The sequence below is a fragment of the Mus caroli genome, chromosome 4 (genome assembly GCF_900094665.2).
Source record: "Mus caroli chromosome 4, CAROLI_EIJ_v1.1, whole genome shotgun sequence".
Taxonomy (NCBI): Eukaryota; Metazoa; Chordata; class Mammalia; order Rodentia; family Muridae; genus Mus; species Mus caroli.
The window spans coordinates 106,276,292-106,301,742 of NC_034573.1; the positions used below are offsets into that span (position 1 = coordinate 106,276,292).

Here is a 25,451-nt window from a genome sequence, read left to right on the forward strand (position 1 = left end):
CTGAGTTTAGCTCCGCCTCTTCCGCGCTCTCGACGGAGACCTGCAGGTGGGGGTGCTCGCGGCCGTTCCCGCGGTGGTCAACTAAGGTAAAAGTGAGCCAGCGAGGAGTCCTTCGGCGGGGAAACGGGGCCGGGGTCTGGGGTGCGGCGCTGCAGTCTCCTGGGAGGGGCAGACAGGGCCTTCCGAGCAGCTCGAGGTTACGACCCGGTTCTTCTGCGGAGGAGCAGCCGAAGGGGACATCCTTTTAGAACTGTCCTCAAAGCTGCTTCCCTGCCCAGACCGCAGTGTATAGAATCCTCTTTCGGACTCTCAGCCCGTGCCTATGGACAGGCTTGGGTTGTGACAGGTCGGGAGCCGGTGGGAACGGGCTGTCGAGGAGGAGTTCAGCCTATAAGGAGTTTGAGCCTCAGACCAAACAAGGATACACTCAAGACTGACAGGGCTCAAGACAGTTCACTGGCATGAGCACGTTATAAAATATGTGTACTTCGTTGTGTTAAATTGGCGGTTTCCACTTATTTTGCAATATAGTATACAAATGATTCTGCCACACTTTTTTCAACAGAGAGGTAGGAGTGTGGGTAGGATGCAGTCTCTTTTCTATAGCTGTAGGACTGTGGACCATCAGAAGCTAGGAAAGAGGGTGGGAGTGCTTGACTTTGGGGGTGAGCTATACTTTCCCCTTTCCTTAGGAAGCATCCTAGAACAACTCATCTTTCTCTCTTAGAGCTTTTAAAAACGAATATAATAATGTCACTGTGAGGGTTAAGTATGATTATATGTAAATTACCCACATGCAATGGTACTGATACATACTATTGTGATTTCCAGGAAAGAGTATTTTGGTCTGACATATTTCAGGGAGGCCCTGGGGGGGGGGGGGGAGAGAAGCTGCTGTAACCTGAGCCTTGGAGCCTCCTGGGATTTACAGGCGAAATTGACCTTGCGGTATGAGGAGGGAGCTCAAACTTGTTGACCACAGGCCGTGTGCCAAGAACCAGCTGAGTAGTTGATGTATAATGTTTCCCTGAATCCCCAGCCATCAGAGAGCTGCTGCCCACTGTCCTTAGCTTCGGGCCTTCTAAAGGGCCTGGGCTGGAAGTACTGTGAAAAATAGACACGGAGTCAGGATTGTGTATAGAAGTGAACTAGCAAAATAAATTAATTAATTAAATAAAAAATAAAACAAAAACAAACAAACAAAAAAAAACAAGCCAGGCGTGGTGGCACACACCTTTAATCCTAGCACTCAAGAGGCAGAGGCAAGCGGATTTCTGAGTTCGAGGCCAGCCTGGTCTACAGAGTGAGTTCCAGGACAGCCAAGGCTACACAGAGAAACCCTGTCTCGAAAAACCAAAAAAAAAGTGAACTAGCCAGGAAGTTTGAGCCCCTTCCGAGCATCTGTTCCCACCTCAGTGTTCCTCTTTCTATAATCCAGGGTCTTTGGCTTGCATAAGAGTGCCATTTCTCTAGTGCAGATTTGGCAGTCAGAGGGCCTGGCACCAGCCAACCCAACCATGGAGAGAGAAGTTCAGAGAACAAGCTAGCAAATTGCAGCACATGTTTAGCTAGGTCTCCTGTTGTGTGGTCTGTAGTTATTCAATAATATGGCACCTTCTGCAGCTTCTTCACGGGTGCTCACACCACATCTTTGGTGACGCGTCTCATCCTCCTGCTGATTAGATGTTCCCAATCCAGTCTCCTGTAGCAGAGACTGAGCTTCCTATAGACGTCTTAGCAAAGTCTGTCTTGGGGTACATCACCCGACTACAGTTGGTGGCAAGGAGCCAAGTCTATGTCACACCTGCTCTTTATGGTACAGGACTGGCACATAGTAGGTCTCTGTAATGCTTGTGGTCAAATGAGTCAGTGCCTTTTTTGTTTTTTTATCCCCTCTTTGGTCTTTGTTTTACAAGCCATCAAGATTAGAAGGAGACCTCATGTTGTCCTTCATGGCTAAGGAGGGCCCTGGTTAGATGGATGTTGCCCTAGTTACAGGCATCAGAGGCACAAAGGTGCAGGAATTCTTCATGAACCAAGATTCTTCACTGCTGTTATTGATTTCAGGCCCTGGCCTTGCTGTTGTTGAGTTTAGTTACGAGAGAAGTCGTGCAGTGTTCAGGGACCTGTATAGTCTGTGATATAGTTGAGGTACGGGAAAGCTCACAGGTGGCTGACTAATCAATTGTTCTGCCCTTGGCCTTGGTAAACAGTAGTCCTTTCCATGTGGGATGAGCAGCTACAAATTCACATCTTTCCTTGCCAACAGCCCCAACATATGGAATAGAAAGTTCTTTGTGTGTGTGTGTGTGTGTGTGTGTGTGTGTATGAATGAAGGCAGAAAGAGCATAGGTACCATCTAGTTACACTACCTTTATCTTGTGGATAGGGAAAGACTCAAGCAAGATTACACAAGGACTCAGTCAAGCATAGAGAGTTCTGGAAGTGATATGTCCAGACACTTGTTTTTTCTAATTCTACTCTATTGAATTAGTTAATTTGAGAAAGCCCTGAACCATGTCTCTTTGACTGATTTGGAATTCAGGATGTGCACAAGCTGGTCTTACACTCAGATCCACCTACCTCTGCCTCCCACATGTTGGAGCTAAAGGTATGCCACCACCACATCTGACCTTATTTGTATTTTTAATTGCGTACATGTATACATGAATATAGATCCCCAGGAAGATCATAAGAGGGTGTTGGATTCTCTGAAGCTGAAATTTCAGGTCATTTTGAGCCATTCACCATGAATGTTGGGAACTGAACTCAGGTCCTTTGCAAGAGTAGCACATGCCCTTAACTACTGAGCCATCTTTCTGGTTCTCTACAAAATTAAAAAAGAAAGAAAGAAAGAAGAAGAAAACTTAAACGAATTGATTTTAATTTTTTGAGATGGACTCTGTGATACCCAGGCTGGCATCAATTGCTAAGCCAAGTGTGTACCCTGCCTATGAGGGCTCCCAAGGAGCTCTACATGGTTGATGAAGCTAACATTTATGACACACTTACTATGGACTGGACTATAGTTTTAAGTATTTTAAACTGTTATGGACTTGGAAACCAAGGCAGATAGGTACCCTTTCCACTGTTTTCTGGTCTTATAGTTCTGGACTTTCAGTATAGTTGTCATGGCAGTCACCTACCCAGTGGGGTGGAGAGCTTGTTCCAGGAGCTCTCCTTCTCTGTGAATGAAAGCCATCCTCATGCTGAAGAGATAGCCCAAGAGGAGTCCAAGATGTGCCAGCAAGATAGACAAAGGAATGACACAAGTCCACATGAGTACTAGCAGATCTCAGCCTAGGGATATGAATATGCCTACAAAATTGTTGGGCTGGTGCTTACAAGGCTCTGACCCCCAGCAATACAAAAAACTGTCTGCTTATTGTAAAATACACAGCTTTAAGAAAAACGCAGTCCTAGATCTTTCAATAAAGATTCCCACTGTAAGCTGGAAAGATTCCACTCAGCAACATACAAAGCTCTTGCTGTCGAAGAGCCTCTGGTGTTGAGAAATATGTACCAGTGATAACAACTTGGTTTTTTTTTTGTTTTTGTTTTTTGTTTTTTGTTTTTGCTCTCCTATAATTAATTATCTCTTGGAAGCCTTATCCCTAGTGTATAGTTAGGAAGATGGATCAGTACATAAATAACTGAAGTCAGATTGACTTGGGTAAATGAAACCAAGTGGGAGTTAGGCAGGAAAAATCAATGCCTGCATGACCAGATTCCTGAAGGTGGAGACGTTAGGCAGAACATGGCGGGAGTTCTTTCCTGGGAGAGAGGTCAGCTGGAACCATGACTGGAGGCAGAAATGTGTGGAAGGGAACACACACACATGTAAGCACAGCACACTGGGGGAGAGCTGTGGACTGGGATGAGAGAAGAGCGCTAGCATTCAGCATATGTCTGCTCTGTGGCTTGCAGTGAGCCACACAGTTTACCCACTGTAATTTACTTAATCCTTATGACCTCTGTAATAAAGGCATATTTATCCCCAATTTAAAGACCAGGAAAACAGACCTTGGAAGATTACAGTAGCTTTACTAAGGCTGGATAGCTAGTAAGTGACAGCATGGTTCACACAGGACAGTTGTGGGGAAGCTGTAGGTAGTGTACAGACTTTAAGTTGGACTGTCTGGGTTTAAGTGCGGGCCCTGGCACTGGCTAGCTGTGTGATTTGGACAAAGTTATTTAACTTTGCATAGTTTCAGGTTTCTTCATCTGAAAAATGAGGTACAGATGTTCCCTAGCGCATAGGGCTGCTCTGAGGACTACAATGACATTAAGCAATTCAGTGGCCAGCAGGCAGCAGGTGCTTAGTGAACAAAAGCTGTCTCAGCGGCAATATTAGTAATGACATTAGTAGCCTGTTTGGTACTGATTTCATAGGAAGTGTGTGTGTGTACTTGTGTGTATACACACATGTTATATATAATATGGACATATATAATTATATAACATATACATGTGTACATTACTCTGACATTGCTGTTCTCTCTTTTCATTGTCCCATCAAGAAGCTGGAAGTTAGGGCAGTCGGGTAGATGTAGCCTTTGGCCCCTTTGGCTTGAAGAGAGGGTAAGCGTACTATAGGAGGCCAGTCTGGGCACTGAAGGAAGCCTGAGTCACCCCAGCAGAGGCAATGGCACCTATTAGACATCTAACATTAGAATTCCATCATAGGACTCCAAAGCATGACACCACAAACATACTCGGTGGGAAACAGTCCATTAAAATGCCAATGGCTTGATAGAAAATCTCACCTGACTCGGGTTTCCCACACCTGTCTCCACAGTAAACAGGACTAGAGCAGGTGTTCATTTCCTTCCCCACAGCCTTCAGCAAGAGTTGCAAGCAAGGCCCCTCCAGTTCACTTGCCAAACAGAACGACAGTATGGTGTCTCTGGAAAGTGGTGTCTAATTTAGCTCCTCCCAGTTTAAAACCCCCTGGCCTTAACTTAAGCAAGTTCTTATTGTTCTGTTGCCCATGAATATGGAAAAGTTCCCTTTGATTATAAAGGGGGATGAGATCAAGATTTTCTCATGAGAACCTTTTCTGTACCTAAAGACAAAATCCAGTTAGGCCTCATCTTCGATTCTGCAGGCTACACCGCCTGGATGCTTTCACCTCATCCCCAAAACCTGTTTTCCATCGCTCAGATCCCATTGGTTATGCTGCATTTCTCTCTCTGAGGGTTTCCCTCTTCCTGGCAGTGACGCAGACTCCACTCAGTCTGCTAAACAGAGCCTAGCTAAAAAAGTTTAAGGGGAGAATGCTTCAGAAGTCTCACTGACTCAGTAAGTGACAGCTTTGTGCTAGGTGAGGGACCCAGAGCTGACTCAAGTGAGTCCACTCTGTCCTGGCTCAGCCTAGGGGAGGCTATGATGAAGGATCCCAGGCAATCTGAGTAAGTTACGCACACTGCAGGAAGCTGGAAATTAGGGCAGTCGGGTAGATGTAGCCTTTGGCCCCTTTGGCTGGAAGAGAGGGTAAGCGTACTATAGGAAGGTAAGTCTGAGCACTGAAGGAAGCCTGAGTCACCCCAGCAGAGGCAATGGCACCTATTAGACATCTATCAAAGACATTAGAGGCTCAGGTCTGGCTTTTGGGATCAAGGCTGAAAACGCCATTAACCTCAGCCTTTTCTGTGTCCCCCAGATGTTCTTCATCTTGAAAGCCAAGTGATGGACCCCTTGTGTTCCGTGAGTCTCAAGGTTCCTGGTAAAGAGGGAAAGTGGCCCAAGGAAACTAGGAGTGACAACAGAACAGTCAGGCTAACAGGACTCTTAGACTCCTGTGTATATAACTAAAACAGCCAAGACCCTCTCTGCTTTTGTCCTTTGTGGACACCATGTTCTCTTTTGCTGTACTTTCCAGAGTGTCTGTCTATGTTGCTTTCCAGAGCTACAGTTGACATGGGGAGGCTGTCTCACAAGGTGTAATAGTGGGAGTTATGGAGTGCCTCTTAAATTGTAGACTTTGGTGTCACAGTCTCCTATCTCACAGCATATGTTATTGTCCCTGTTTTGTAGATTATGTCAGTGAAGAGGGGTTAAGATGCATGTCCCGTGCTGCTAGTGTATGCCAGGGCCCGAGGTGTTTGAAAGCCCATCTGCTTTCTACTTCTTCAGCTCTAGAGTGGCTCCAAATGACTGGGAATAAAGAGTCTATCATGGAATTCTGAATCTTGCTTTTGTTTTGTTTTATTTTTACATTAGACTAGTTGTTGGCAAATTATGGTTTGCCAGCTGTTTTTGTAGGTACCACAAGCTAAGAGTGCTTTCTTGAAGTTTTTAGTGTTTGGAGATGGAGAATCAAAAGGAAATGAACATTTCATTTTTTTTGTTTGTTTGTTTGTTTTGGTTTTGTTTTTTCGAGACAGAGTTTCTCTGTGTAGCCTGACTGTCCTGGCACTCACTTTGTAAACCAGGCTGGCCTCGAACTCAGAAATCTGCCTGCCTCTGCCTCCCAAGTGCTGGGATTAAAGGCGTGCGCCACCATGCCCGGCTTTGAACATTTCATGAGACACAAAAAGTATGTGAAGAAATTCAAACTGTGGTGTCCAAGATTAAGGTGTGGTTGACATATGTCATCATCATTCATTTGCATACAATTTGTGGCTGCACTTTTCCCTAAAAACGGAGCAGATAAAGCAACAACCATATGGCACACAAAGTATGAAGTATTTACTATCTTTTTTAAAGTTTTATTTATATGAGTACCCTATAGCTGTCTTCAGACACACCAGAAGAGTGTGTATCGGATCCCATTACAGATGGTTGTGAGCCATCATGTGGTTGCTGGGAATTGAACTCAGGACCCCTGGAAGAGCAGTCAGTGCTCTTAACTGCTGAGCCATCTCTCTAGCCCCAGTACTTACTATCTTATCTGGCCCTTTACAGAAAAATAATCGCTAGCCTCTAGTAACACTAAAGGCAGCAAGTCAAAGTTCATAGATGTTCAAGGCTGACCCTGGAAGGGCACTAGTGAGAATAAGAAACATACCAGCCAAACTCTCTTGGGCTCTAGAAATAGTTTCGTGGAGCCTGGGAGAATCCTTTGGGAATACAAAGCACAATAGTTAGAGGCTGTCCAATGTGCTGAAGTCTCTCACAAGCAGTGAGCAGGAAACTTTGTGAATGGAGTGATTCATTCAGATTCATGGGATCCCTTTTGTGCCAGATGCCGTATTAAATGCTAAAATATCTAAATGAAAATATATACTACATCCTGTCTCTAAGGAGTTTACAGGCTGGTGGGAAACTCATGGCGTGGATTTGTGTTGTAATGGAATAATGGGAGCTAGGTGAGATGCTGGAGTGAGTAGGAAGAGTCGAGACTGCTTTTTGAGCTGGTAGTGTCCTCTCGGGAAGTTGCTGTGAACCTTGACAGATAAATGGGAATTCCTTTGTCCAATTCTCTAGAACTGGAGTTACAGATGGTTGTCAGCTATCATGTGGGTACTGGGACTTGAATTCATGTCATTCGCAAGAGCAGCAAGTGTTCTTAACCACTGAGCCATCTCTCTGGTATGAGGAGTCGTTTGTAAGGAGCTATAGACAAGGCTGAGGGAATGGCTTGGCAACCTGAGCATTTGGAACTCACATGGAGGGGGGAGAAATGACTTAATGGTTCTGACTAGGTAGCTGACAGGATGATGTAATTGAATAGAGAAGAAGAGAAATCAGGAGGAAGGAAGCTGCGGTAGGGGCTGCGACAAGTCCAGCTTGGCAAATGTGATTTGAGGTAATGTTGAAATGCATCCAGTTTCCACTTAGAAACTCGGAGACTTTGGCACAGAAGCTCAGAATTCACACTTAAGCACATTTTCAGTGCTTTTGCCTAGAGAAAAGAGGAAGTGTGAGTGTGTTTCACAGAGCAAAAGTTGAGCAACTTTGACACATGATAACTAAAGCCAGGGAGTTAAAAACAGCACTGTGCCTACAGAAAATGAAGTCATCACTTTGGGAATCAGCAATGATTGTTTTTGGCACAAAAGGGACTCCATTCTTACCACCTGCTACTCTCAGGGGCTGCTTTATCTTGCTGGCACCACTACCCCTCGCCTGTGAGGCTTGAGCCTGGCTACCAGAGGTGCTTGCTGGCACCTCTCCCAAGCAAGCAGGTAGGAAGCATCAGCTTGAAACCTCTGTGTGAGACTCTCGGAGCCGAGAGAAGGGTCTACCTCCATCTTCATGGCAAGATACATCTTATACTGCCTAGAATCCACAGTGGGAGCAAAGCTGATTTTTTATTCAGATGTCCTTCGGTCAGCTTTTAAAGCCCAGGGACATCTGTGACTCCTGTGTGTACACCTGCTTCCAAGTGTCACTCGCAGAGCTGGGGCACTTCGGTTGATCAGCATCTCCTCTGGTTTTCTTGGAGAAGCCAGCAGTTTTACACTCTCTCTCCTTTTTCTTCTTGAAGATCTCTGTGCTGGAAGAGATGAAGCAGAAGCAGGTGTCAGACTAAAGGACACTGGCTGGACAGAGGCCAGCAGGTAACTTTCTGTGGCTGGAAGACACCAGTCTTGGGATTCCTCTGAGACTTCAAGTTAAAGAACCTTGTGGGTAAGATTGGATGTACCGTTCACCCCTCCCTTTTCTTTAAAGCCTTATCTTTATTTAATTTGTGTTAGTTGGGGATGGGAGTGCTGTATGTGGCTGTCACAGGACAACTTTCTCAAGTGTCAGTCCTCTGGTTCTGCCATGTGCCTTCCAGGGGTCAGACTCAAGTCATCAGGCTCGGAGACAGGCTCCTTTATCTGAGGAGCCATCATACCAGCCCTCCACTTACTTTTTTTACATTACCTTGAGTTGAACATTTCCCATATTTCCAGAGAAAGGCATGAGTTCAAGGTCATTTAAGCAATTGATGGCTTAGCCTTCTCAGGTCTCAGTAACTTTCTATAACGGTTACTTAGTAAACAAGATCACAGCCCTTATGGGACAAAATGGCAGAGGGACAGAAGGAAAATAGAACAGTAAGTAAAACGTGTAAGATAAAGCTGCCACACCATAACAAAAAGAGACCAAGTTCAGCAGAAGTGTCCAAGGCAAAATTCTTGTGTCCCTTGAGTCTTGTTCTTCCCAAGGAGATGTTGGAAGTTCTACCTGTGTGTTTATATCCCAGACACAGCTCATATAGTGAGGTTGTGGCATGTTCTGTCTTTTGCTGTAGCCGGAGGCCTCATCATTGCCAGGCAGGTTTTCTGTCAAGCCTCAGTGACTGATTTGGGACACATGAGGGTTGAGTAAGGTTGTTTTAGCCTGACCTGTGACATAATACCAGCTGCTGGATGTCACCTGTTGTCACCTGAAGCCTCCTGCTGGCACCGTCATCTTCCCCTGCTCCCCACCTCCTGAGCTCCCACTCCCCAAGTTCTCTTCTGTTGCCACTACTGTTCACATGGCTGCCTTTGGCTAAAAGCGTAGCTTCATACACCTGCATTGAGGCCCCACTCTGTGGCTGGCCCTGTGTTAGAGAAGAACCCTCTTTCAAGGGTGGTCATAAACTGACCTCCTCCCCCTCTGTCTCTAGTCATTTGGCAGGACAATTTTGGCCTCTGTGGTTTCCTCCCTCATTCGATAGCATGCCCTTCCTGTCCCTGCCATCGTTGCCTCTGGTGTAAGCCTTCCTTATCTCTCTCTGGCCTGCTGCAGCCACTTATCTAGCCTATCTCTGAGTAACTGCAGTTTGCACTGCATATCGCAGCTGGCTTGAATACCACAGTGCTCCTGGCTCCCTCCTCATTGCCCAGCACAGAGGTTCACAAGTGTGCCACACAGAACCCCTTCCAGGGGATCTGCAAGACCAAAAGCTTTCAAAGTCATGGTCAAGCATTATTTGTTGCTGTGCTATGACAGTGGGAAGTTAAGGCAATGGCACAGAGCTGTGGCCCCGCCCATGCTGTTCCTCACTATCACCTACGTAACAGCCACTTTCTCCTAAGAATGCCCTTGACAAAGCAGCAGAGGTGTTAATTTTACAGAATCTCACCTGAGGACCATCTCTAATATTCTGTATGGCATATAGAATATACACTTACAGGATACTTTTATGCAGCAAAGCACAATGATGAAGTTCCCAGAAATGTCGCGAGCAGGACTGTTTGGATTGTTAGCTGAGTAAAAAGCAGCTGTTGTCATTCTTCCACAGAAGAATGACTATTGGTTATTAAGGGTGGAAAGAAGACAGGGACCAATGTTAGAGGAGGGCCTTGTGAACTGTGTTAATGAGCTTAGATGGCTAGCTTAGCCTGCTTTTCTCAGCCCTTATATTGTGCTCCCTACCCAAGCCCTGCCCTTTGCTACTGCTTGTTTTTGTATCCTGTAAGCACACACTTCCTGTTCCTGCTTCTCTGTCCTTCTAATGTTGTACCTCCCACCAGGAATTGCAACGTGGCTGTAAAGGCTCCTGGTAACCCCAGGATGGGAGCAGAGGGAGAGGATGAGCCTGAGGTTTTGGCTCTGGGTATCTGAGTATCACAGCCCTCTTGAAGGCCTGCAGAGTATCACCTCATGCCAATTTCACTGCAGCTGATATGAACCACATTGCCCGGCCCTTCCACACATGAAGGTCTAAAGGGGAAAAAAAAACATCCCTCCAGCTCTCTGGAATCTCACATACAGTCCTCTGACGGAGCTCATTGCATACATGGCTCCTGATACTCACTGTCTGTTCAATTTGACCCGCTTCTGCTCAAAAATGTGCCTTTCTTTTTCCCTTACACCTAGTGATATTTCCACAAACCACATCTACCAACTCCCAGGTCAGACGGGAGGAGATTGTCACCTTACACTTCATTCTGGACTGCCATGAATAATGTGCTTAGACACTGGTTTGTAGTTCATCCTCTATTAAATGACAGAACACAAAATACTGAGGTATCTCAGAACAAGAAGAGCTTTCTGAAAGGTTAAAGTTGATTAACTAGTAGTGAGGATGTAGCCATTAGGCCTTTGTGGTTATGTAAAGTGGAAGAGAGCTGCCGGACCTTGTGGACATTGGAGCACCTGCAAGAGCACCTGTGTAAACAGAGAGCCGAGTCTCAGAATGCATGACCTGCAGTTTCCATTGCTGTGATGAAGCATCATGATGAATAGCAAGCAGGGGAGGAACTCAAACTAGGCAGGAACCTTGAAGCAGGGGTTGATGCAGAGGCCATAGAGGAGTGCTACTTACTAGCTTGCTCCTCATAGCTGGTTCACCTGCTTTTTCATAGAACCCAGGACCACTAGCCCAGGGATGGTCCCAAGCACAATGGGCTGGGCCCTCCCCCCATTAAACACTAATTACAAAAATGGCCTACAGCCAGATCTTAGGGAGGCATTTTCTCAACTGAGGCTCCTTCCTTTTATTCACATGACTCTCACTTGTGTCAAGTTAACCAGCCAGCACAGCACAGCACAGCAGTAAAGAAGTCCTGTTCCAAGATTTATAAACAGTAGCACCGGTGCCTGGCTGTCACCAGCTGCTACCTTTGCCTTGGGACCATGGGACAACTGAGGGGCTTTAGTGTTCGGGAACAGTGTCAGGACAGGTTGGAAGCTCACATTCTTGAGCCAACTCCAGGCTTCAGTTCTAGCAGTGCCACCACTCACTAGGGTATGGTGGGCATATCACCTTTACCCATTTGTATTGGTTTCTTCATCAGTAAAACATGGACAATATGATGCTTATGTCAGCGTTGTGAAGGCTGCATCCGTGAGTCTGTAAAATATGAAGTCCTGTAAAGGACTTCAGACATTGCCTGGCATAGGCAGACCACGTGAGTGTGCACTGTATTTTTGGTAGCCTACACTACAACTTCTGCTACAGAGGCACAGATGACCCAAGTCTCTCACATTCCCTCTTCCTTTGTCTCACATGGCTTATTCAACCCCTTCCTTAAGTGTATGCCAAGCTTCCTTCAGTTCCTTTTCTGTTTATGCTTTTGTTATGGTTGGTGATGCGGATGGGACTCCGGTCCTGTGCACAGTAGATGAGCATTCTTACTAAGCTACTCCCAGCCCCTCAGTTTCCTCCCATTGTCCATTCTCCTCAGCTGACCCTGAGGATACAGCTGAGTTTGTCTGTGATTTTGCCCTTTAGCCTGCTCCGCACCGTTCTTCCTTTCCTAGAAAGCCTTGAGGATGAAAGAAGTACTCAGACAGACCGGGATCCTCTAAGAGCTGCAGGGGTGGAGTGGGGAGGGACAAGAACTGTTTGCAGAGCTGAGTTAACCAGGTGACCGACCCTCTGGCATCATAGGCAAGATGTGATAGCTGGTGATCTGTATGCTGACTCCATCAAGGAATAGATGCATGTCTAGGGGAAAGTGGGGCTGACTCACCAGTCTCTATAGAGAAATGGCAGTTATTTTTAGAAAGTAGACCCTGATGTTCTCTGCTGGAGAAAGCAGTACCTAGTATGTCTTATTATTATGGGTTGCCCATACTCCTTGGGCTCTCCCAATTGTTTCATGAGTGGAGGTACCGGGCTGAGTCTTAGATATGTATCCTTAACACCTGCTATACTTCTAGTGCAATCTGTTCATGTGGGTGTATACTTGTGTATGGTATATACATGTAAGTGCAGATATATATTTGTGCACAGAGGTGTGGAGACAGAAGGTTGACACTGAATATCTTCTTCAATAGAAAATGTTCTCCAGCATTTTTTAGACAGGGTCTCATTGTATAACTGACCAAGCCCACTCATAAGGTCAACAGCTTCTCCAGCACAAGAGTGAGGATTAAAAAGAAAAAAAGACAATGGGACAACATTATAGCATGACCCCAGCCAGTTCTGAGGCTGAGGCAGGTTTATATTTTCCCCTGCTTTTATACCATTTTAATTACATGCAAATGCAAGTGTTAAGGGCGATCAGTACAATGAGGAACAAGCAAGGCAATAAGCAAAGTCCCTTGATTACTCCTGCGACTGTCATTTCCAAGGGCTTGTCAGAATGACCAAAATATCTGAGCCCACTTCCTTGTCCAAGCCCCAAATCCAGTTCTTGCCTGAAGCCCTACTACTTTTGTTCGACCCTAAGATTAAGATTCCTGCCTGAACTTACTTCCTTGTCATGGCCTAATGTCAGATTTCTGCCTGAGCTTGCTTACTTGTCATGGCCAAATGTCAGATTCCTGCTAAGCAGGCCCTCCAAAGGCTCCCCACATATAGCCCTGCCTTGACTCTTTCTTTTTTCTGTCCCACCCCCCTGCTTTGACTCTTTGTTTGTTTGTTTGTTTGTTTGTTTTGGTTTTTGTTTGTTTATTTTTCAAGACAGGGTTTCTTTGTGTAGCCCAGCTGTCCTGGAACTCACTCTGTAGACCAGGCTGGCCTCGAACTCAGAAATCCACCTGCCTCTGCCTCCCAAGTGCTGGGATTAAAGGCGTGTGCCACCACTGCCAGGCCCTGCCTTGACTCTTGATTTTTAAATCAGACTGACCTTGAACTCACAGAGATCTGCCTGCCTCTGCCTCCTGAGTGCTGGGATTAAAGGCCTTTGCCTCCACATCCAGCTAAATGTTGAATTTTTATACAAAAAATATAGACATAACTTGAAAAACTGTAATCAACCTCTAAATTGCAAAGTATATTTGATAAAAGGTTTTTTTTTCCCTCCCCAGTGTTGAAGATCAAAACCAAGGCCTTGAGCATGCTGAGCTCTGCCACTGAGTCCTTGTATGCATGAATGCGCGCGCGCGCGCGCGCGCGCACACACACACACACACACACCTCCCACTCAACCCTGACCTCCATGTACCTCCCCCTTGCCCATTTATTTTGTTTAAGTAAAATTTGATTCAGACAATAATGGTATAAAATGATAAATTTCAGTCACATATAATTTGGAAAACCCTGAAAAGAATGAAGAAGAAAATAAAAACCATCACATAGAACATGTCTACAAATTAAAAATGGTACAGACTTAAAAGAGCATATAAATTACCCAACATGGTACTAAATGGTCCATTGGCACATTTTAAATTATAATATTAACGGTTCACATATTCCAGCCTGGACTTCCTCCTCTGTTGTATGTTCATGTGTGTATATAAATGCCTATGCACACATAATACAGTTTTGAAGCACATTTGTATTGATTATGTCATTGGGATCTTGTAGCAACCTAGCAAGTAGGCAGGGAATGTGTGTTTTAATGTGTGTGCAAGAAGATGAAGGAATTAAGGATCTTAAGAGGCAGAGCTGCTCACTCAGCCTTGAGGCTGTCCGGTAAGACGAGCACCAGAGCCTCTCCTTTGTTCTCCTGACCCAGGCCCATGTGTGTCTCCTCATTCCATGTGCACCTCCAGCAGGATACACAGATGTGCTCCCCAAGCCCTGCTGACAGGAGAGTGAGGGTGGGAGCCTCCGGGCCACTGCAGGCTGTCTGGAAACTGAAAACAACTGCTCACTGCCTCTTCATGTTACTGAGTCTGAAAGAGGACTGGGCTTTTAGAAAACAAGTTAAGAGCCTTGTGTGTCTGAGACATTTTTGGAGAGGTCTTAAAGTTGATGGGGCTCACAGCCCAGAGCAGCCTTTTCCCCACATCATCTGCAAGATACATGCACACCCACATGTCTTTTAGAGTGTGCACTGGGCATTTAAGAGGCTGGGTACCATGCACCATTCAGTGCAGTGTGTGATGGATGATATCCATCTATGCTGTACCGTGACTTACAGTAGAGATGGGTGTGCAGGGACAGTGTGGAAACATGGAATGATCAAGGCCAAAGGAAATCCTAGTGTCTTAATGGAGCTTCTCTCAGACAGTTGGTACCAGCCCCTAGCTCTACACAGTAATACCCCGTTTGCCTCATGCCTAACTGACTTCCAGTGTGATTGATTGCATGCACCACAGCTCATTTGGAGTCACTGGGGAGCTACATGGGGTGAGGACTTTTGAGCTGGCTTTGATGGCCAGACAGAATTCCTACACCAGGGAATCAGGCAGTTCGCGGTGCGAGATGACTGTGGGGCTTCCCTGAGGATGCGTTTGTGCAGGGGACTGAATTAAGGTCTCTGATAAAACTAGAGTGTGGTCTGCCTCATCCCAGCAACCTCTCCCACCCCATACCTCTTGCTGTGAAAACAGAGAAAGTTCATGCTGCTTTCATTTCACTGTTTCCCTACATTTTTCCTTCCTAGTTCCAAAAACAACTCTCCCTCAACAAGTTCTGTTTACAAGGAAACCTTACCCATTTGTCCCTCCTGGCGCACCTTCTTCCACTGAGATCCATGCAGAATAGACCAGGTACTCTGTCTTTGTGTGTGAAGCCATAAAATCTAATATTGAGTATGTGGCTCTGCCCAAGGGTATGCTGCTTCCACGGGAGGCTCCACAGCCCTGCTGTGGTAACGAGCACGTATAAACTGCTGCTAACAGGGTTTTCTGTCCAGAGCTGTAAGTATGTCTGAGAGTCCCCTGTGAGCCACAATGCCGCCAGCTCTCCTGCTGTTCTCCACACTGCCTGCCTGTGGGTTGTTTGGTTTGTCCACAGGCTCCTAATCAGAGTGTGGCCAGGGGAGGGTGAAGGAGCAGAAACCACATCTGTTCACTCCACTCTGGGTTTGCAGCGCTGGTGAGGAAATAGTTGGGACAAGGGCTGACACTAGACTGCATGCCACAGGGAGGTCAGTCCAGTCATGTCCCAACCCATCCTGACCCCTTCCCCCAAACCTTAAAAGACGAATGACCTTGTGCTTTGAAGAATTTCTCCCAGTGCCCTGTACATGCATCTGGATGGCATTTTTCTTTGTGATTTACCTTAGGAGTGTGGGTGCTTCCGTAGCAGGATTTCATCCTTTGAGAGTTGTAGGGCTTTCTCGTCTCCAGGTAGACCTTGTGCTTGAAGCTGTTGGCAGAAGTAATGTTTTTAGGTACTCTGTGGATTCTTTTTATCTGGGTGTTTTTTCTTCTCTGTTCTGGGGTGTAGTTGAAAACCTGCTGTGATCAGATCCCCACCGTGGAAGGAGGGATGCATCTAAGCAGGGCTGTCAGATGCTTGGCTGCTTAGCTGTGCTTTCTGGAGTGTGGTGTTGAATGTGCCATTCTGCATGCTTCCTGCTAGCAGCTGCCAAGTGCCTGCCTCTATGGGCAGCATGCATGCCGGCAGTGGCACTAAGTCACTGCTGTCAGATTCTTGGACAAGGGAGTAGGCCTTCCCCTCCGTGAGCAAAGAACCAGATTTTAAAATTTCTCAGGACAAACCAAGCCTCAGAGCCTGTGTTTATTGAAGTTTGGTGTAGAAGTCTCTCACATCCTCCACCGTCAGCTCTCCGGTGCCTCTATCTTAGAAGGATGTAGAGACTTAATCACCCTGGTGGGGATTTAGACCCAGAGACTTCAGAGAAATCTTATTATTTCTAACTGCAGGCAAAGAGTATTAAGGCTCCACTCTGGATCAGGGGCATGCCATGTTCTATAAGTAATTTTTCTTTACCAGGGGAAGGCCCCTGCTAGAGTGGCCTAGAAACAAAACCGAGATTGGCTCTCATTGTTCCCCATCTTCTTCCCCATCTCAGTCTCTTGCTGCTTCCTTCCTTCCTGACCCTTCCTGCCCAAAATGTCCTGTGTCTGTGTCTGCCAGCATGGGAGCCAGGTGCCTGCCAGGGAGAGATAATGATGTCTTTACAATAAGTGGCCTCATCCAGCCGCCCCATAGACTTGTCAGCGGCTGGCCTCCCTGCACTCTTTCAGAGAAGGACCAGGGAAGGGAGAGGATGATGAAGCATTCAGTCTGTGCCCCTGGGGTGGAGGAATTGAGGCCTCTTCTCAGCCCAGGCCCTGCCCCCTTGTTATCTTCCAGGATAAGGCAGACTCTATAGAAGGTTTTCACAGCCCCCAGTACAGTGATGGAGATATCGCTCAGCTTCTGATTCTGCCATCAGATTCTATTCTTGCCCCCTCCTTACTCAGCTCCTAGCCACAGGGGCCCTGCTGCTCTGATGATCACAGGTGGGCCTGCTTGTTCTGTTCAGGACTCTGGTTTGACTGGTGGCAGACCAAATCCATGTGCTAATAAGCTTGGCAAATGCAGGCTTCTGGTCGTCTCTCCTAATCTAGCTGCCTGTCTGAGTCCCTTCCCACAGTTAATGATCTCCTATAATGGTTTTGCCTTTAGTTTTGCCTCCTGGGTCAAAACAAATCAATATCCCTCACAGATATTTAAAAACCATCAGTATAAAACTCCCAGGTCTCTCTCTTTTCTCCTTCTGGGTAAACTTTGATCGGTATGGTGCAATTTCCCTTATGTCCCCTCTTTGTATCCCAGAGATGGGCAGCAGTGAGCCCCTTCCCATCGTGGATTGTGACAAGAGGAGAAAGAAGAAGCGTAAGACCCGGGCCACCGACTCTCTGCCAGGAAAGTTTGAAGGTTGGTGCCACACTCTCATGGGGGCTGAGCCTGAGTGCTGCAGGAGGGGAGAGGCATCTCTGATATCTACTGGGCCAGATGCCGAGACACCTCCCTTAGAGCCAGGTCATCCATGTGATTAAAAAGACAGGAGTGAGTGAGAAGCGATCAAGATGGGGAAAGGATGGGCAAACCTCTCGGGCGAGCACTGACCTTCTCTGAATGGTGTGCACATGGCCTCAGTGGCAGAAAACCCAGTCTGTGAGAGCTGAGAGCCTCACTTGTGCCTGCTCCTCTTCAGATGTGAGCCTTCTTCCTGTGGTTCCTGGAAGGCTGGAAAGCAGAAGAGCCAAAAAAGAGGAAGCAAAACCACTAAAGCTACAGCTGCAGTGACATAGCTGTAGCTGCAGTGACATGGCCGTCTTCTCAGGAGGGGAGCTGGTCTCACAGAGGCTGCACGGTGTGTGCCATGTGTGCTCGACCTTCCCCCTTTGAGAAAGCATTGCAGCCAGGGGACATGACGTTGCATCATCACACATTTTGGATAACCAGGGGCAAGTCAGTAGACTGGGGGTTGCCAGGGTTATCTCTGGACATTTGACAAGAAGATATGAGTCACTAAGTGTCTCTGCTAAGTAGCAAAGGATCAGCAGCCATTCCAGGACTAGCAAATCCCCTCTATGTGGTCATTTCCCTGTGCGACGTGGGGCAGCTTCCCTCACGGACCCTTTTCCTAGTCTTAACACACATTCCACGAGTTCTGTAGAATATTCTAATAACAAGCACTGTGTGAGTCAGGAATACTCTGCTCCAACCACCTAGCATTGTGGTGTCTGTAAGGGGCAATACTGATGGGCATGCTGGGAGAGAAGCATGCCATGGAAGTCACCTACAAGTAGTAGCCAACAGGGTACTGCACATTCATATAGAAAACTGCAAGCCCAGACTGTAATGGAACCAAGAAAGGACTTAGTATAGAGGTTTAGGGTCTGTTTTTTGTTCTTGTTGTTTTGTTTGAGACAGGATCTCCCTGTATAGCCCTGGCTGTCCTAGAACTCACTCTGTAGACCAGGCTGGCCTGGAATTCATGGAGATCCACCCACCTCTGCCTCCCAAGTGCTGCAATTAAAAGCATGTGCCAGCAACCACATCTGGTTTGCTTGCTCTTCTTAAAAGATTTTTAAAATTTTTTTTACTTATGTGTATGTGTGTATGTGTGTGGTCTGTGTGAGTGTATGCCATGTAGGTGTTTGTGGAAGCCATCAGATCCCCTGAATCTGGAGTTATAGGCGGTTGTTATCCATCTGACATGGGTGCTGGAAACTGAACTCAGTTCCTCTGGAGGAGCAGCACGTGCTCTTAACTGCTGAGCCATCTCTTCAGTCAAACTGTGTGCCTACTGTGTGTGTGTGTGTGTGTGTGTGTGTGTGTGTGTGTGTGTGGTATGTGGTGTGTGGTATGTGTCCGTGTGTGGTATATGTGTATGTGTGGTTTGTGTGTGGTGTGTGTGTGTGGTGTGTGGTATGTGTGGATGTGTGTGGTGTGGGGGTGGGGTATGGGTGTGTGTGTGTGTGTGTGTGTGTTGGGCAGTGGAGGAGACAAAAGTACTTGGGGTTTTAGAAGACTTCACAAATCAGCATGTCTACCCGGGCGATGGTGGCACACGCCTTTAATCCCAGCACTTGGGAGGCAGAGGCAGGCGGATTTCTGAGTTAGAGGCCAGCCTGGTCTACAGAGTGAGTTCCAGGACAGCCAGAGAAACCCTGTCTCGAAAAAAACAAAACAAAACAAAAAGTTTCCTGTGACTCAGAGATAGTTGATACAGGCTCAGATATCTCGTGACTGAGTGATGAAATCTGACATTGATTAAGTCTTCTGCTCAGGCAAGGCAGTGGGTTGAAAGACTAGATTGCCTCAAGAGAGCGACCAAGGAGGGGTGCAAAGGATGCTGTCAGCTCAGCAGGGGTTGTGGTAGAGCCAGGCTTCCCTTGGAAAGGCTCTGAGAACTCTGTGAACATGAACTCTTCCAGCCTGGGTCTGGTACTGCCCTGCTGGGACCATTCTCACCTGCACTGCAAGCCACTGTTTGCATCCTGCTCGGTCCCTAACTTCTGTGGTGACTTTCAGAAACTTGTGAGACTCCTCCACTGACCTCCACTTTTTGTGTATAAAATAGTTGTGTATTATTCCCTTCATACCACCCCCCATGCCTGGCAAACGAGTGCCCAGCAAATGAGTAAATGAATGAATGCGGTTCATTCAAACAGTACCCTTCTCTGAGGATCCCTACATTGCCCAGGGGGTTTTTCCCATCCCTTCCCTGGTTGCTTCTCCCTCTACTCCTTCCCCTTGCTGGGCTGACCCTCTGTGATACTCACCAAAGCCTGGATTGCCCTGGCCTGCTCTGTGTGTGTGTGTGTGTGTGCGCGCGCACACACGTTGCGTGCACTAACTCTCCCTGGTACTCACCAGGTTTACTCTGGGCTGCTGTGTCTGTCTTGTCTTTCCTACTGGACTCAGCCCCTAGAAGGGAGGAACTAGATTTTGTTCCTCTTTGTGTCCCTATTATGGTACCTAACACAGTAGATGCCCAGAAAGTAGGTACTGAAGGACAAAAGTGAATATGTGAAACTCCTGCTCTGCCCTCATCTCGAAAATGAGGAACAGGTGTCAGCCAAGTCTTGTGGAGAGTCAGGTGCTGTGTGGGAAAGCTGGGTGGTCCTTATCACTGCGGCTGCAGAGTCACCACGGTCTCTTCTGCCTGGGGAGCAGGCCTGAGAAGCTGAGTGACAGTACCCTTCCCATCATGGCTTGCAGAGGGGTGACTCACCTGATTCTTCTTCTCACCTGTGACCTCTCTAGACGTGTACCAGCTGACCTCGGAATTGCTGGGAGAAGGAGCCTATGCCAAAGTCCAGGGTGCTGTGAGCCTACAGAGTGGCAAGGAGTATGCTGTCAAAGTAAGTGTCCCACTTGGTCCCCATCTCTACTTTGCAAATCGTCATTCCTAGCTTGTCCCAAACCAGATAAAGTGTGCATTATGCAACATGGTAGCTCAGAAAGAAAGGTTGGAGCAGGGAGCATAGCTACTTTCACTGGGCTCAGATCTGGGCTTTTCTACTTATTTGCTTTGTAGCCTTGAACAAGTTATTCAACCCTTCTTTCAGTCTTCCCATCTGTAAAATGGGTATAAATAGTAGAACTTACCTAAGATTATGAGGATTAAATTAATATATGTAATGTATTGACATTAGTGTCTGGCACAGAGTAGGCTGTTTCTGATTACTCCAGTAAGCATCATCAGTAAAAGCTCTGCTTAAACCTGTTTTAAGAAACTTATATGACTTTGGGCAACTCACTTAACCTGCCTGCCCTCAATGTCTGATGAAGTGACTATGCAGGCGGAAATGAAGATGAACTGGTGGACACACTTTGTAAACCACAAAGTGCAAGTGGTGAGCAGTGTCAGGATGGCAGGGACTAACACCTGAAGTGGCTGAGCTCGTGGCCTTGGGGCAGGAGATGTGGATCGGTTTCAATGCTGCCTTTAATTGGCTGCATGACTCTGGCGAGTTTCACATTTTAATTCTTTGGCTTCTGAAGGGATGGAGGCAGAGTTGTGGTTTTCAAAGTAGGGTCCCTGAGCCAGCAGCACCAGTGTCCCCTCGAGAGTGTGAGCAGTACGCTGGCGCTGGTGCTGGCTCTGGCTCTACTACATTAAAAGTAGGCCTGGCCCAGCACGGTACAGGTCACCGTCCAGGGGAGTATGGTCCTCGGTTGTTTGAAAACCCTGGTGAAGGGCAGGGTCAAACTGCAGTGGTCACTAAGTGAGCCAGCAGCACAGAGAGACAAGTTCCTCAGTGTAGGAGAGCCTGAAGCTGTGTCTTTGCCAGGTGCCCCAGTGGTTCTGAGACCCACTGGGCGAGGACTACTGAGCTCTGTGGAAGTCTCTCTGAACCTGGGGTGGCACACGGGTTAAGCTTTTCTCAGATCAGCCAGCTGAGCTATCAGGTCTATGCACTGCCTCCTTCAGGGAAGCCCTGCTGAACTGGATCCAGAGAAACTCCTCTTCCAACCAACCCCTCCATCCCAGCTGTGGATTATGACCATGAAGAACATCTCCACTAAGCCTTCAGGATGGGATATTGTTCCACATAGAACAAAAGGCCTACTTTCATTCCATTTTGGAAACAAATTACTATAAATTAAAAAGAATTTTTAATATGCCTAAAAGTGGTTTTAAAGCGCACACACACATGAATGTTAAATTGAATGGAGCCCATTGTGGTGGCACTCACTTAATCTCAGCACTTGGGAGGCTAAGACAAGTGAATCTCTGTGTTTCAGACCATCCTGGTCTACATAGTGATCTCCAAGCCAGTCAGAGCTAGAGAAAGAGACTGTCTCAAAAAAGAGATAGATAGATAGATAGATAGGTTGACAGACAGACAGACAGCAGGTCTTTTCTTCCAGGGTGAGTCACAGAAGGAAAGCATTTCTGACCCATGTTTTGGATCTGGAGGCTTAGACAACTAGAGACAAGCCAGATCTCCCAGTACAGCTCCCCAAGGCTTGGTTTACTGCTGCTTCCCTCTAAGCATCCACCCTGGGACCTACAGAGCTGGGGTGGAATGGTCCAATAATCTGATCCACACTGCCTCAAACTCAGAGTAGTTACCCATGTTTTTTGCTCTCTGGCTAGTGATCAGGACCCATTGGTTTTCTCCTCAGACAGAAGTCGCTGGGCTGGAAAGTTGCTCTAACCTTGACCATCCCTGTTTGACGAATGCAGCTGAATAGCTCAGAGTCAAATAGTTTCTGTTCCCCAGCACTGCACCTTGCTGACTGTTCAAAATATAGGTCCAGGGTGACTTTCTAACAGGTGTGACCAGCCTTCAAGTTAGAGTTGGATACGCATGTTTGTGCTACAGCATATTAAAATCTTTTGATGTATTATGCCAAGCAGCTAGAAGGAAGGGGCAGAATGTTCCCCTCTAAGCTGTGAAGTAGGACTAGTTCTGCAAGAAGGCTTGCCTGCAGCCTCTGTTTACAGGGCTCCAGGCTCTTGATGGCTCCAGAGGGCTTTTCAGAGTCAGCCAGACACCACGCAAACCTCTGCTGCACAGGCTCGGATGTTCCTGAATTCAACACTTGGCAAGCAGCTCCAAGTGGAGATGTGGTGATGTAGCAAGAGCTGCCCACAGCATGGGAGAAGTGAAGCCTTGTGGTGCTGAAGGAAGCTGTCTAGGCTTGGAGCAAGTGTAGGCTAGAGAGGACTGGGAATGGACAGAAGAATACACACCTTCCTTAATTTTTGACAGTGCACTCAGGGTTAACCAAGACAGAATGTCTGAATTACTTACAGAGCCTGCCAGAGAGTGAGGGTATCAGGAGAGGAGGTATTTTACTCTGTCCTGGGAGTTGCTGAGTGGCATCTGAGTAGAGTCTTTGCTTCCTCTTCACCCTGCCCTCCCTCATCCTTGCCCTTCCTCCATCTCAAGAAATTAAAAGGTATCTGCCCTTTGGGGGAAAAAGCCAGTAGAAATTGCTTTATCTCACTGGTTGCTCCAGTATCCCATGTGCAGCCAAGAGCAGCCACTTCATAAGCATCAATGTCCTGTTTCCCCACGTCACTGAGGCCTACCCGAGACTCCTGCTGCTCCGAGTCTAACCTTGCCTCCTTCTCAGGGACTCTGGCTGGGGATCTGTCTTGAGGTCAGGTAGTGTACCTGACCGATTTCATTCTTCCTGCAGATCATCGAGAAGCAAGCCGGGCACAGTCGAAGTCGCGTGTTCCGTGAGGTGGAGACACTGTATCAGTGTCAAGGGAACAGGTGAGTGTTAAGTAGGTGTCTGCTTCTCCGAGGAGCACTTGGCTGCCGAAGGGGTTCCTTCTTACCAACCCTGACTCCAAGATGGCACTGCTTCTCCACAACTGCATGTAGCTCCTTCCAGCTTTCAAGGGGAGGTGGGGTAGCAATAGCCCACAAATACCACCTTCTCTTGGCTGAAATACTATAAATGGCAGTAGTCCATAAGGTAGAAGAATGAGCACTCCTAATCAGTGTCTACTTGAGAAAGAAATGGGGTTTCATTTTCTCCCAATGCCTGTGGAATATGGCCCAGCAGCGTTGCCTGGGAGCAGTCTTTAGGGCTAATGCAGACAGTTGGGGACTGCTGGGCTACTTACTGCTGTTTCCTGTTCCCAGTATAGGATGCCATTACAGTGCTGAAGGTGGGACCAGCTGCCTTTGCTTGATGACTGGGCCACAGTAACCTTTAGCCCTGCATTACACAGCTCCAAATGAGTGGTCCTCCCACAGTGGCTTTAAATCAGGGTCACCTCCAAGATTTGTCCGTCCCCCACTTCCTTGGCAGGGTCAGCAGGGAGCCAGTGGCCTGGTATTGATGGTTTTGTCATTAAGCTTGGAGGAAGGGGGCCGCTGTTGATTTAACTCCAGGCACTGCCTCTACAATCTTCTTTCAAATTAGGCCATTTTGGCCATCTTATTCGGACGCCTTCACACTAGTAAAAGCCTGGTCTCTCCCCAAGTGCTCAGCATTTTTTTATGAGGGACAGATTTTTATTTTCAGCCCTGCAGCTTCTTAGTTCAGCATTAGAGACTCTACTAGGTTTATTTCGTTCTTCCAAAGAAAAAAAGCCCCCAACACCTCCAATATCCAAGCTGGTGGCTTCCCCACTGAGTTACAAGACGACCTTGTTGGCAGAGCACTGCAATACTCCGGCAGACAGAGAGTGCTCACCGGGGAAGGCCACAAGTGCTACAGTGGCCAGGAACGCTGCGGTTTCATTAAGCAGCGCTTAGCAGTTAGGGTCTAGCGGTGCCCACGTTAGGCCCCAAGTCTATTTGACAGATGTTTCCATTTTCTCCAGGCAATGTAAATACTGCCCCGTGATTTATGGGCAAGAGGGAGGGCAAGTAATTATTTGCTGCTTGCCTCCAGGACACACACCTACTATTCAGTGTTATTAGCCGCAATTGCTTCCAGTCGGCTGCAGATTTTATTCAGTTTAATGTGACCAGGACTTTTTATAACTCTACCTAGTGGGTTTTAGGGTTGGGGTTTGACAGCCCAGACTTGGTGAAAACACCAGAGACTAAACATTATGGAAAGATAAGGTGACCTGAATCTTGCTAACACTGTGGGCTGCTTCTCAAACATGAGTCTTTGATAAGCATTCTGATTTCAAGTTGCTTTCTGCCCGCCTCAGCCACTGTGTATTTGTCCATTGGATATTTATGAGTGGACTTTAGCATATAATGCTCCCCCCTTTTCTCTATTTAAGGAACATTTTGGAGCTGATTGAATTCTTTGAAGATGACACACGGTTTTACTTGGTCTTTGAGAAATTGCAAGGAGGTATATCTTGTTGAGTATGTGTTTGGACTTTGGATTAAGACCCAGGGTGGTGATCATCCATCATGAATCCCAGAGACTTCTAAAATGAGTCAAGCTAATAAAAAGGATGAAGGACTTAAAAACTGCCCTTGGTTTGGGAGAAGGGAGGCCGGAGGGAAGGATGATAATTAGCATTTTGCAGCGCTTAGAATGTCACCTGTGTGGATAGTCTATAAATGCCTTTTCATTAGAATAGGAGCTCTATATAGATACTGTTAGTGATCAATTTATCAATCCCCTCTTTTGACACATTCACTACGTAACTAAATTAATTATGAAGTGGAAGCTTTGACTTACACTGGGAAGTCTAGAAAGACTAAACAGAGGAGAGGAGGGCCCCATTGTTTGGAACGCAGACTCGGGATACAGGGGAAAAACAAGAACATACCAGCCTTCGGGTGGAAGGAAGATCCACCTGCCACCACACTGCTGTCACTGGAATGACCCGTCCCCTCCTCTCCCCTCTGTGCACCAGGCGAAGGGCACATTTGCAAGATGAAGGCTACAGGAATGTGTGGGGCTGAGGAAGGCTGCATAGAAACTAACAAAGCTAAGCTGAAGTCACACTCGTCAGCCTCCTGACCTTGGAAACATCGGTTAGCCTTCTGCAAACAGTATTCTCATCTGTGAAATAGAGCTCTTGGTAGCAGCTGCCTTAGAGGGCTGCAGTGGAGACGGA

At 47.0% G+C, this 25,451-nt stretch overlaps 1 protein-coding gene across 11 annotated transcripts in view; it reads left to right on the forward strand.

Moving 5' to 3' along the window:
• The window catches only part of Mknk1 (MAPK interacting serine/threonine kinase 1), a 40,277-nt gene continuing 14,826 nt past the window's right edge, over positions 1 to 25,451 (forward strand). For 4 of the 11 annotated variants that reach the window (XM_029476332.1, XM_029476328.1, XM_021160704.2 and 1 more), the window contains exons 1-7: positions 1 to 86; positions 8,432 to 8,574; positions 15,144 to 15,249; positions 17,270 to 17,371; positions 20,213 to 20,310; positions 23,105 to 23,184; positions 24,660 to 24,733. In XM_029476332.1, coding sequence (XP_029332192.1) covers positions 15,234 to 15,249; positions 17,270 to 17,371; positions 20,213 to 20,310; positions 23,105 to 23,184; positions 24,660 to 24,733 — 370 coding nt within the window. In that variant the 5' untranslated portion in view covers positions 1 to 86; positions 8,432 to 8,574; positions 15,144 to 15,233. Of the gene's footprint in view, positions 87 to 5,662; positions 5,707 to 8,068; positions 8,130 to 8,431; positions 8,575 to 15,143; positions 15,250 to 17,269; positions 17,372 to 20,212; positions 20,311 to 23,104; positions 23,185 to 24,659; positions 24,734 to 25,451 lie in introns of those variants that run through there. The other 7 variants (XM_021160701.2, XM_029476334.1, XM_021160700.1 and 4 more) reach the window with 6 other exon arrangements.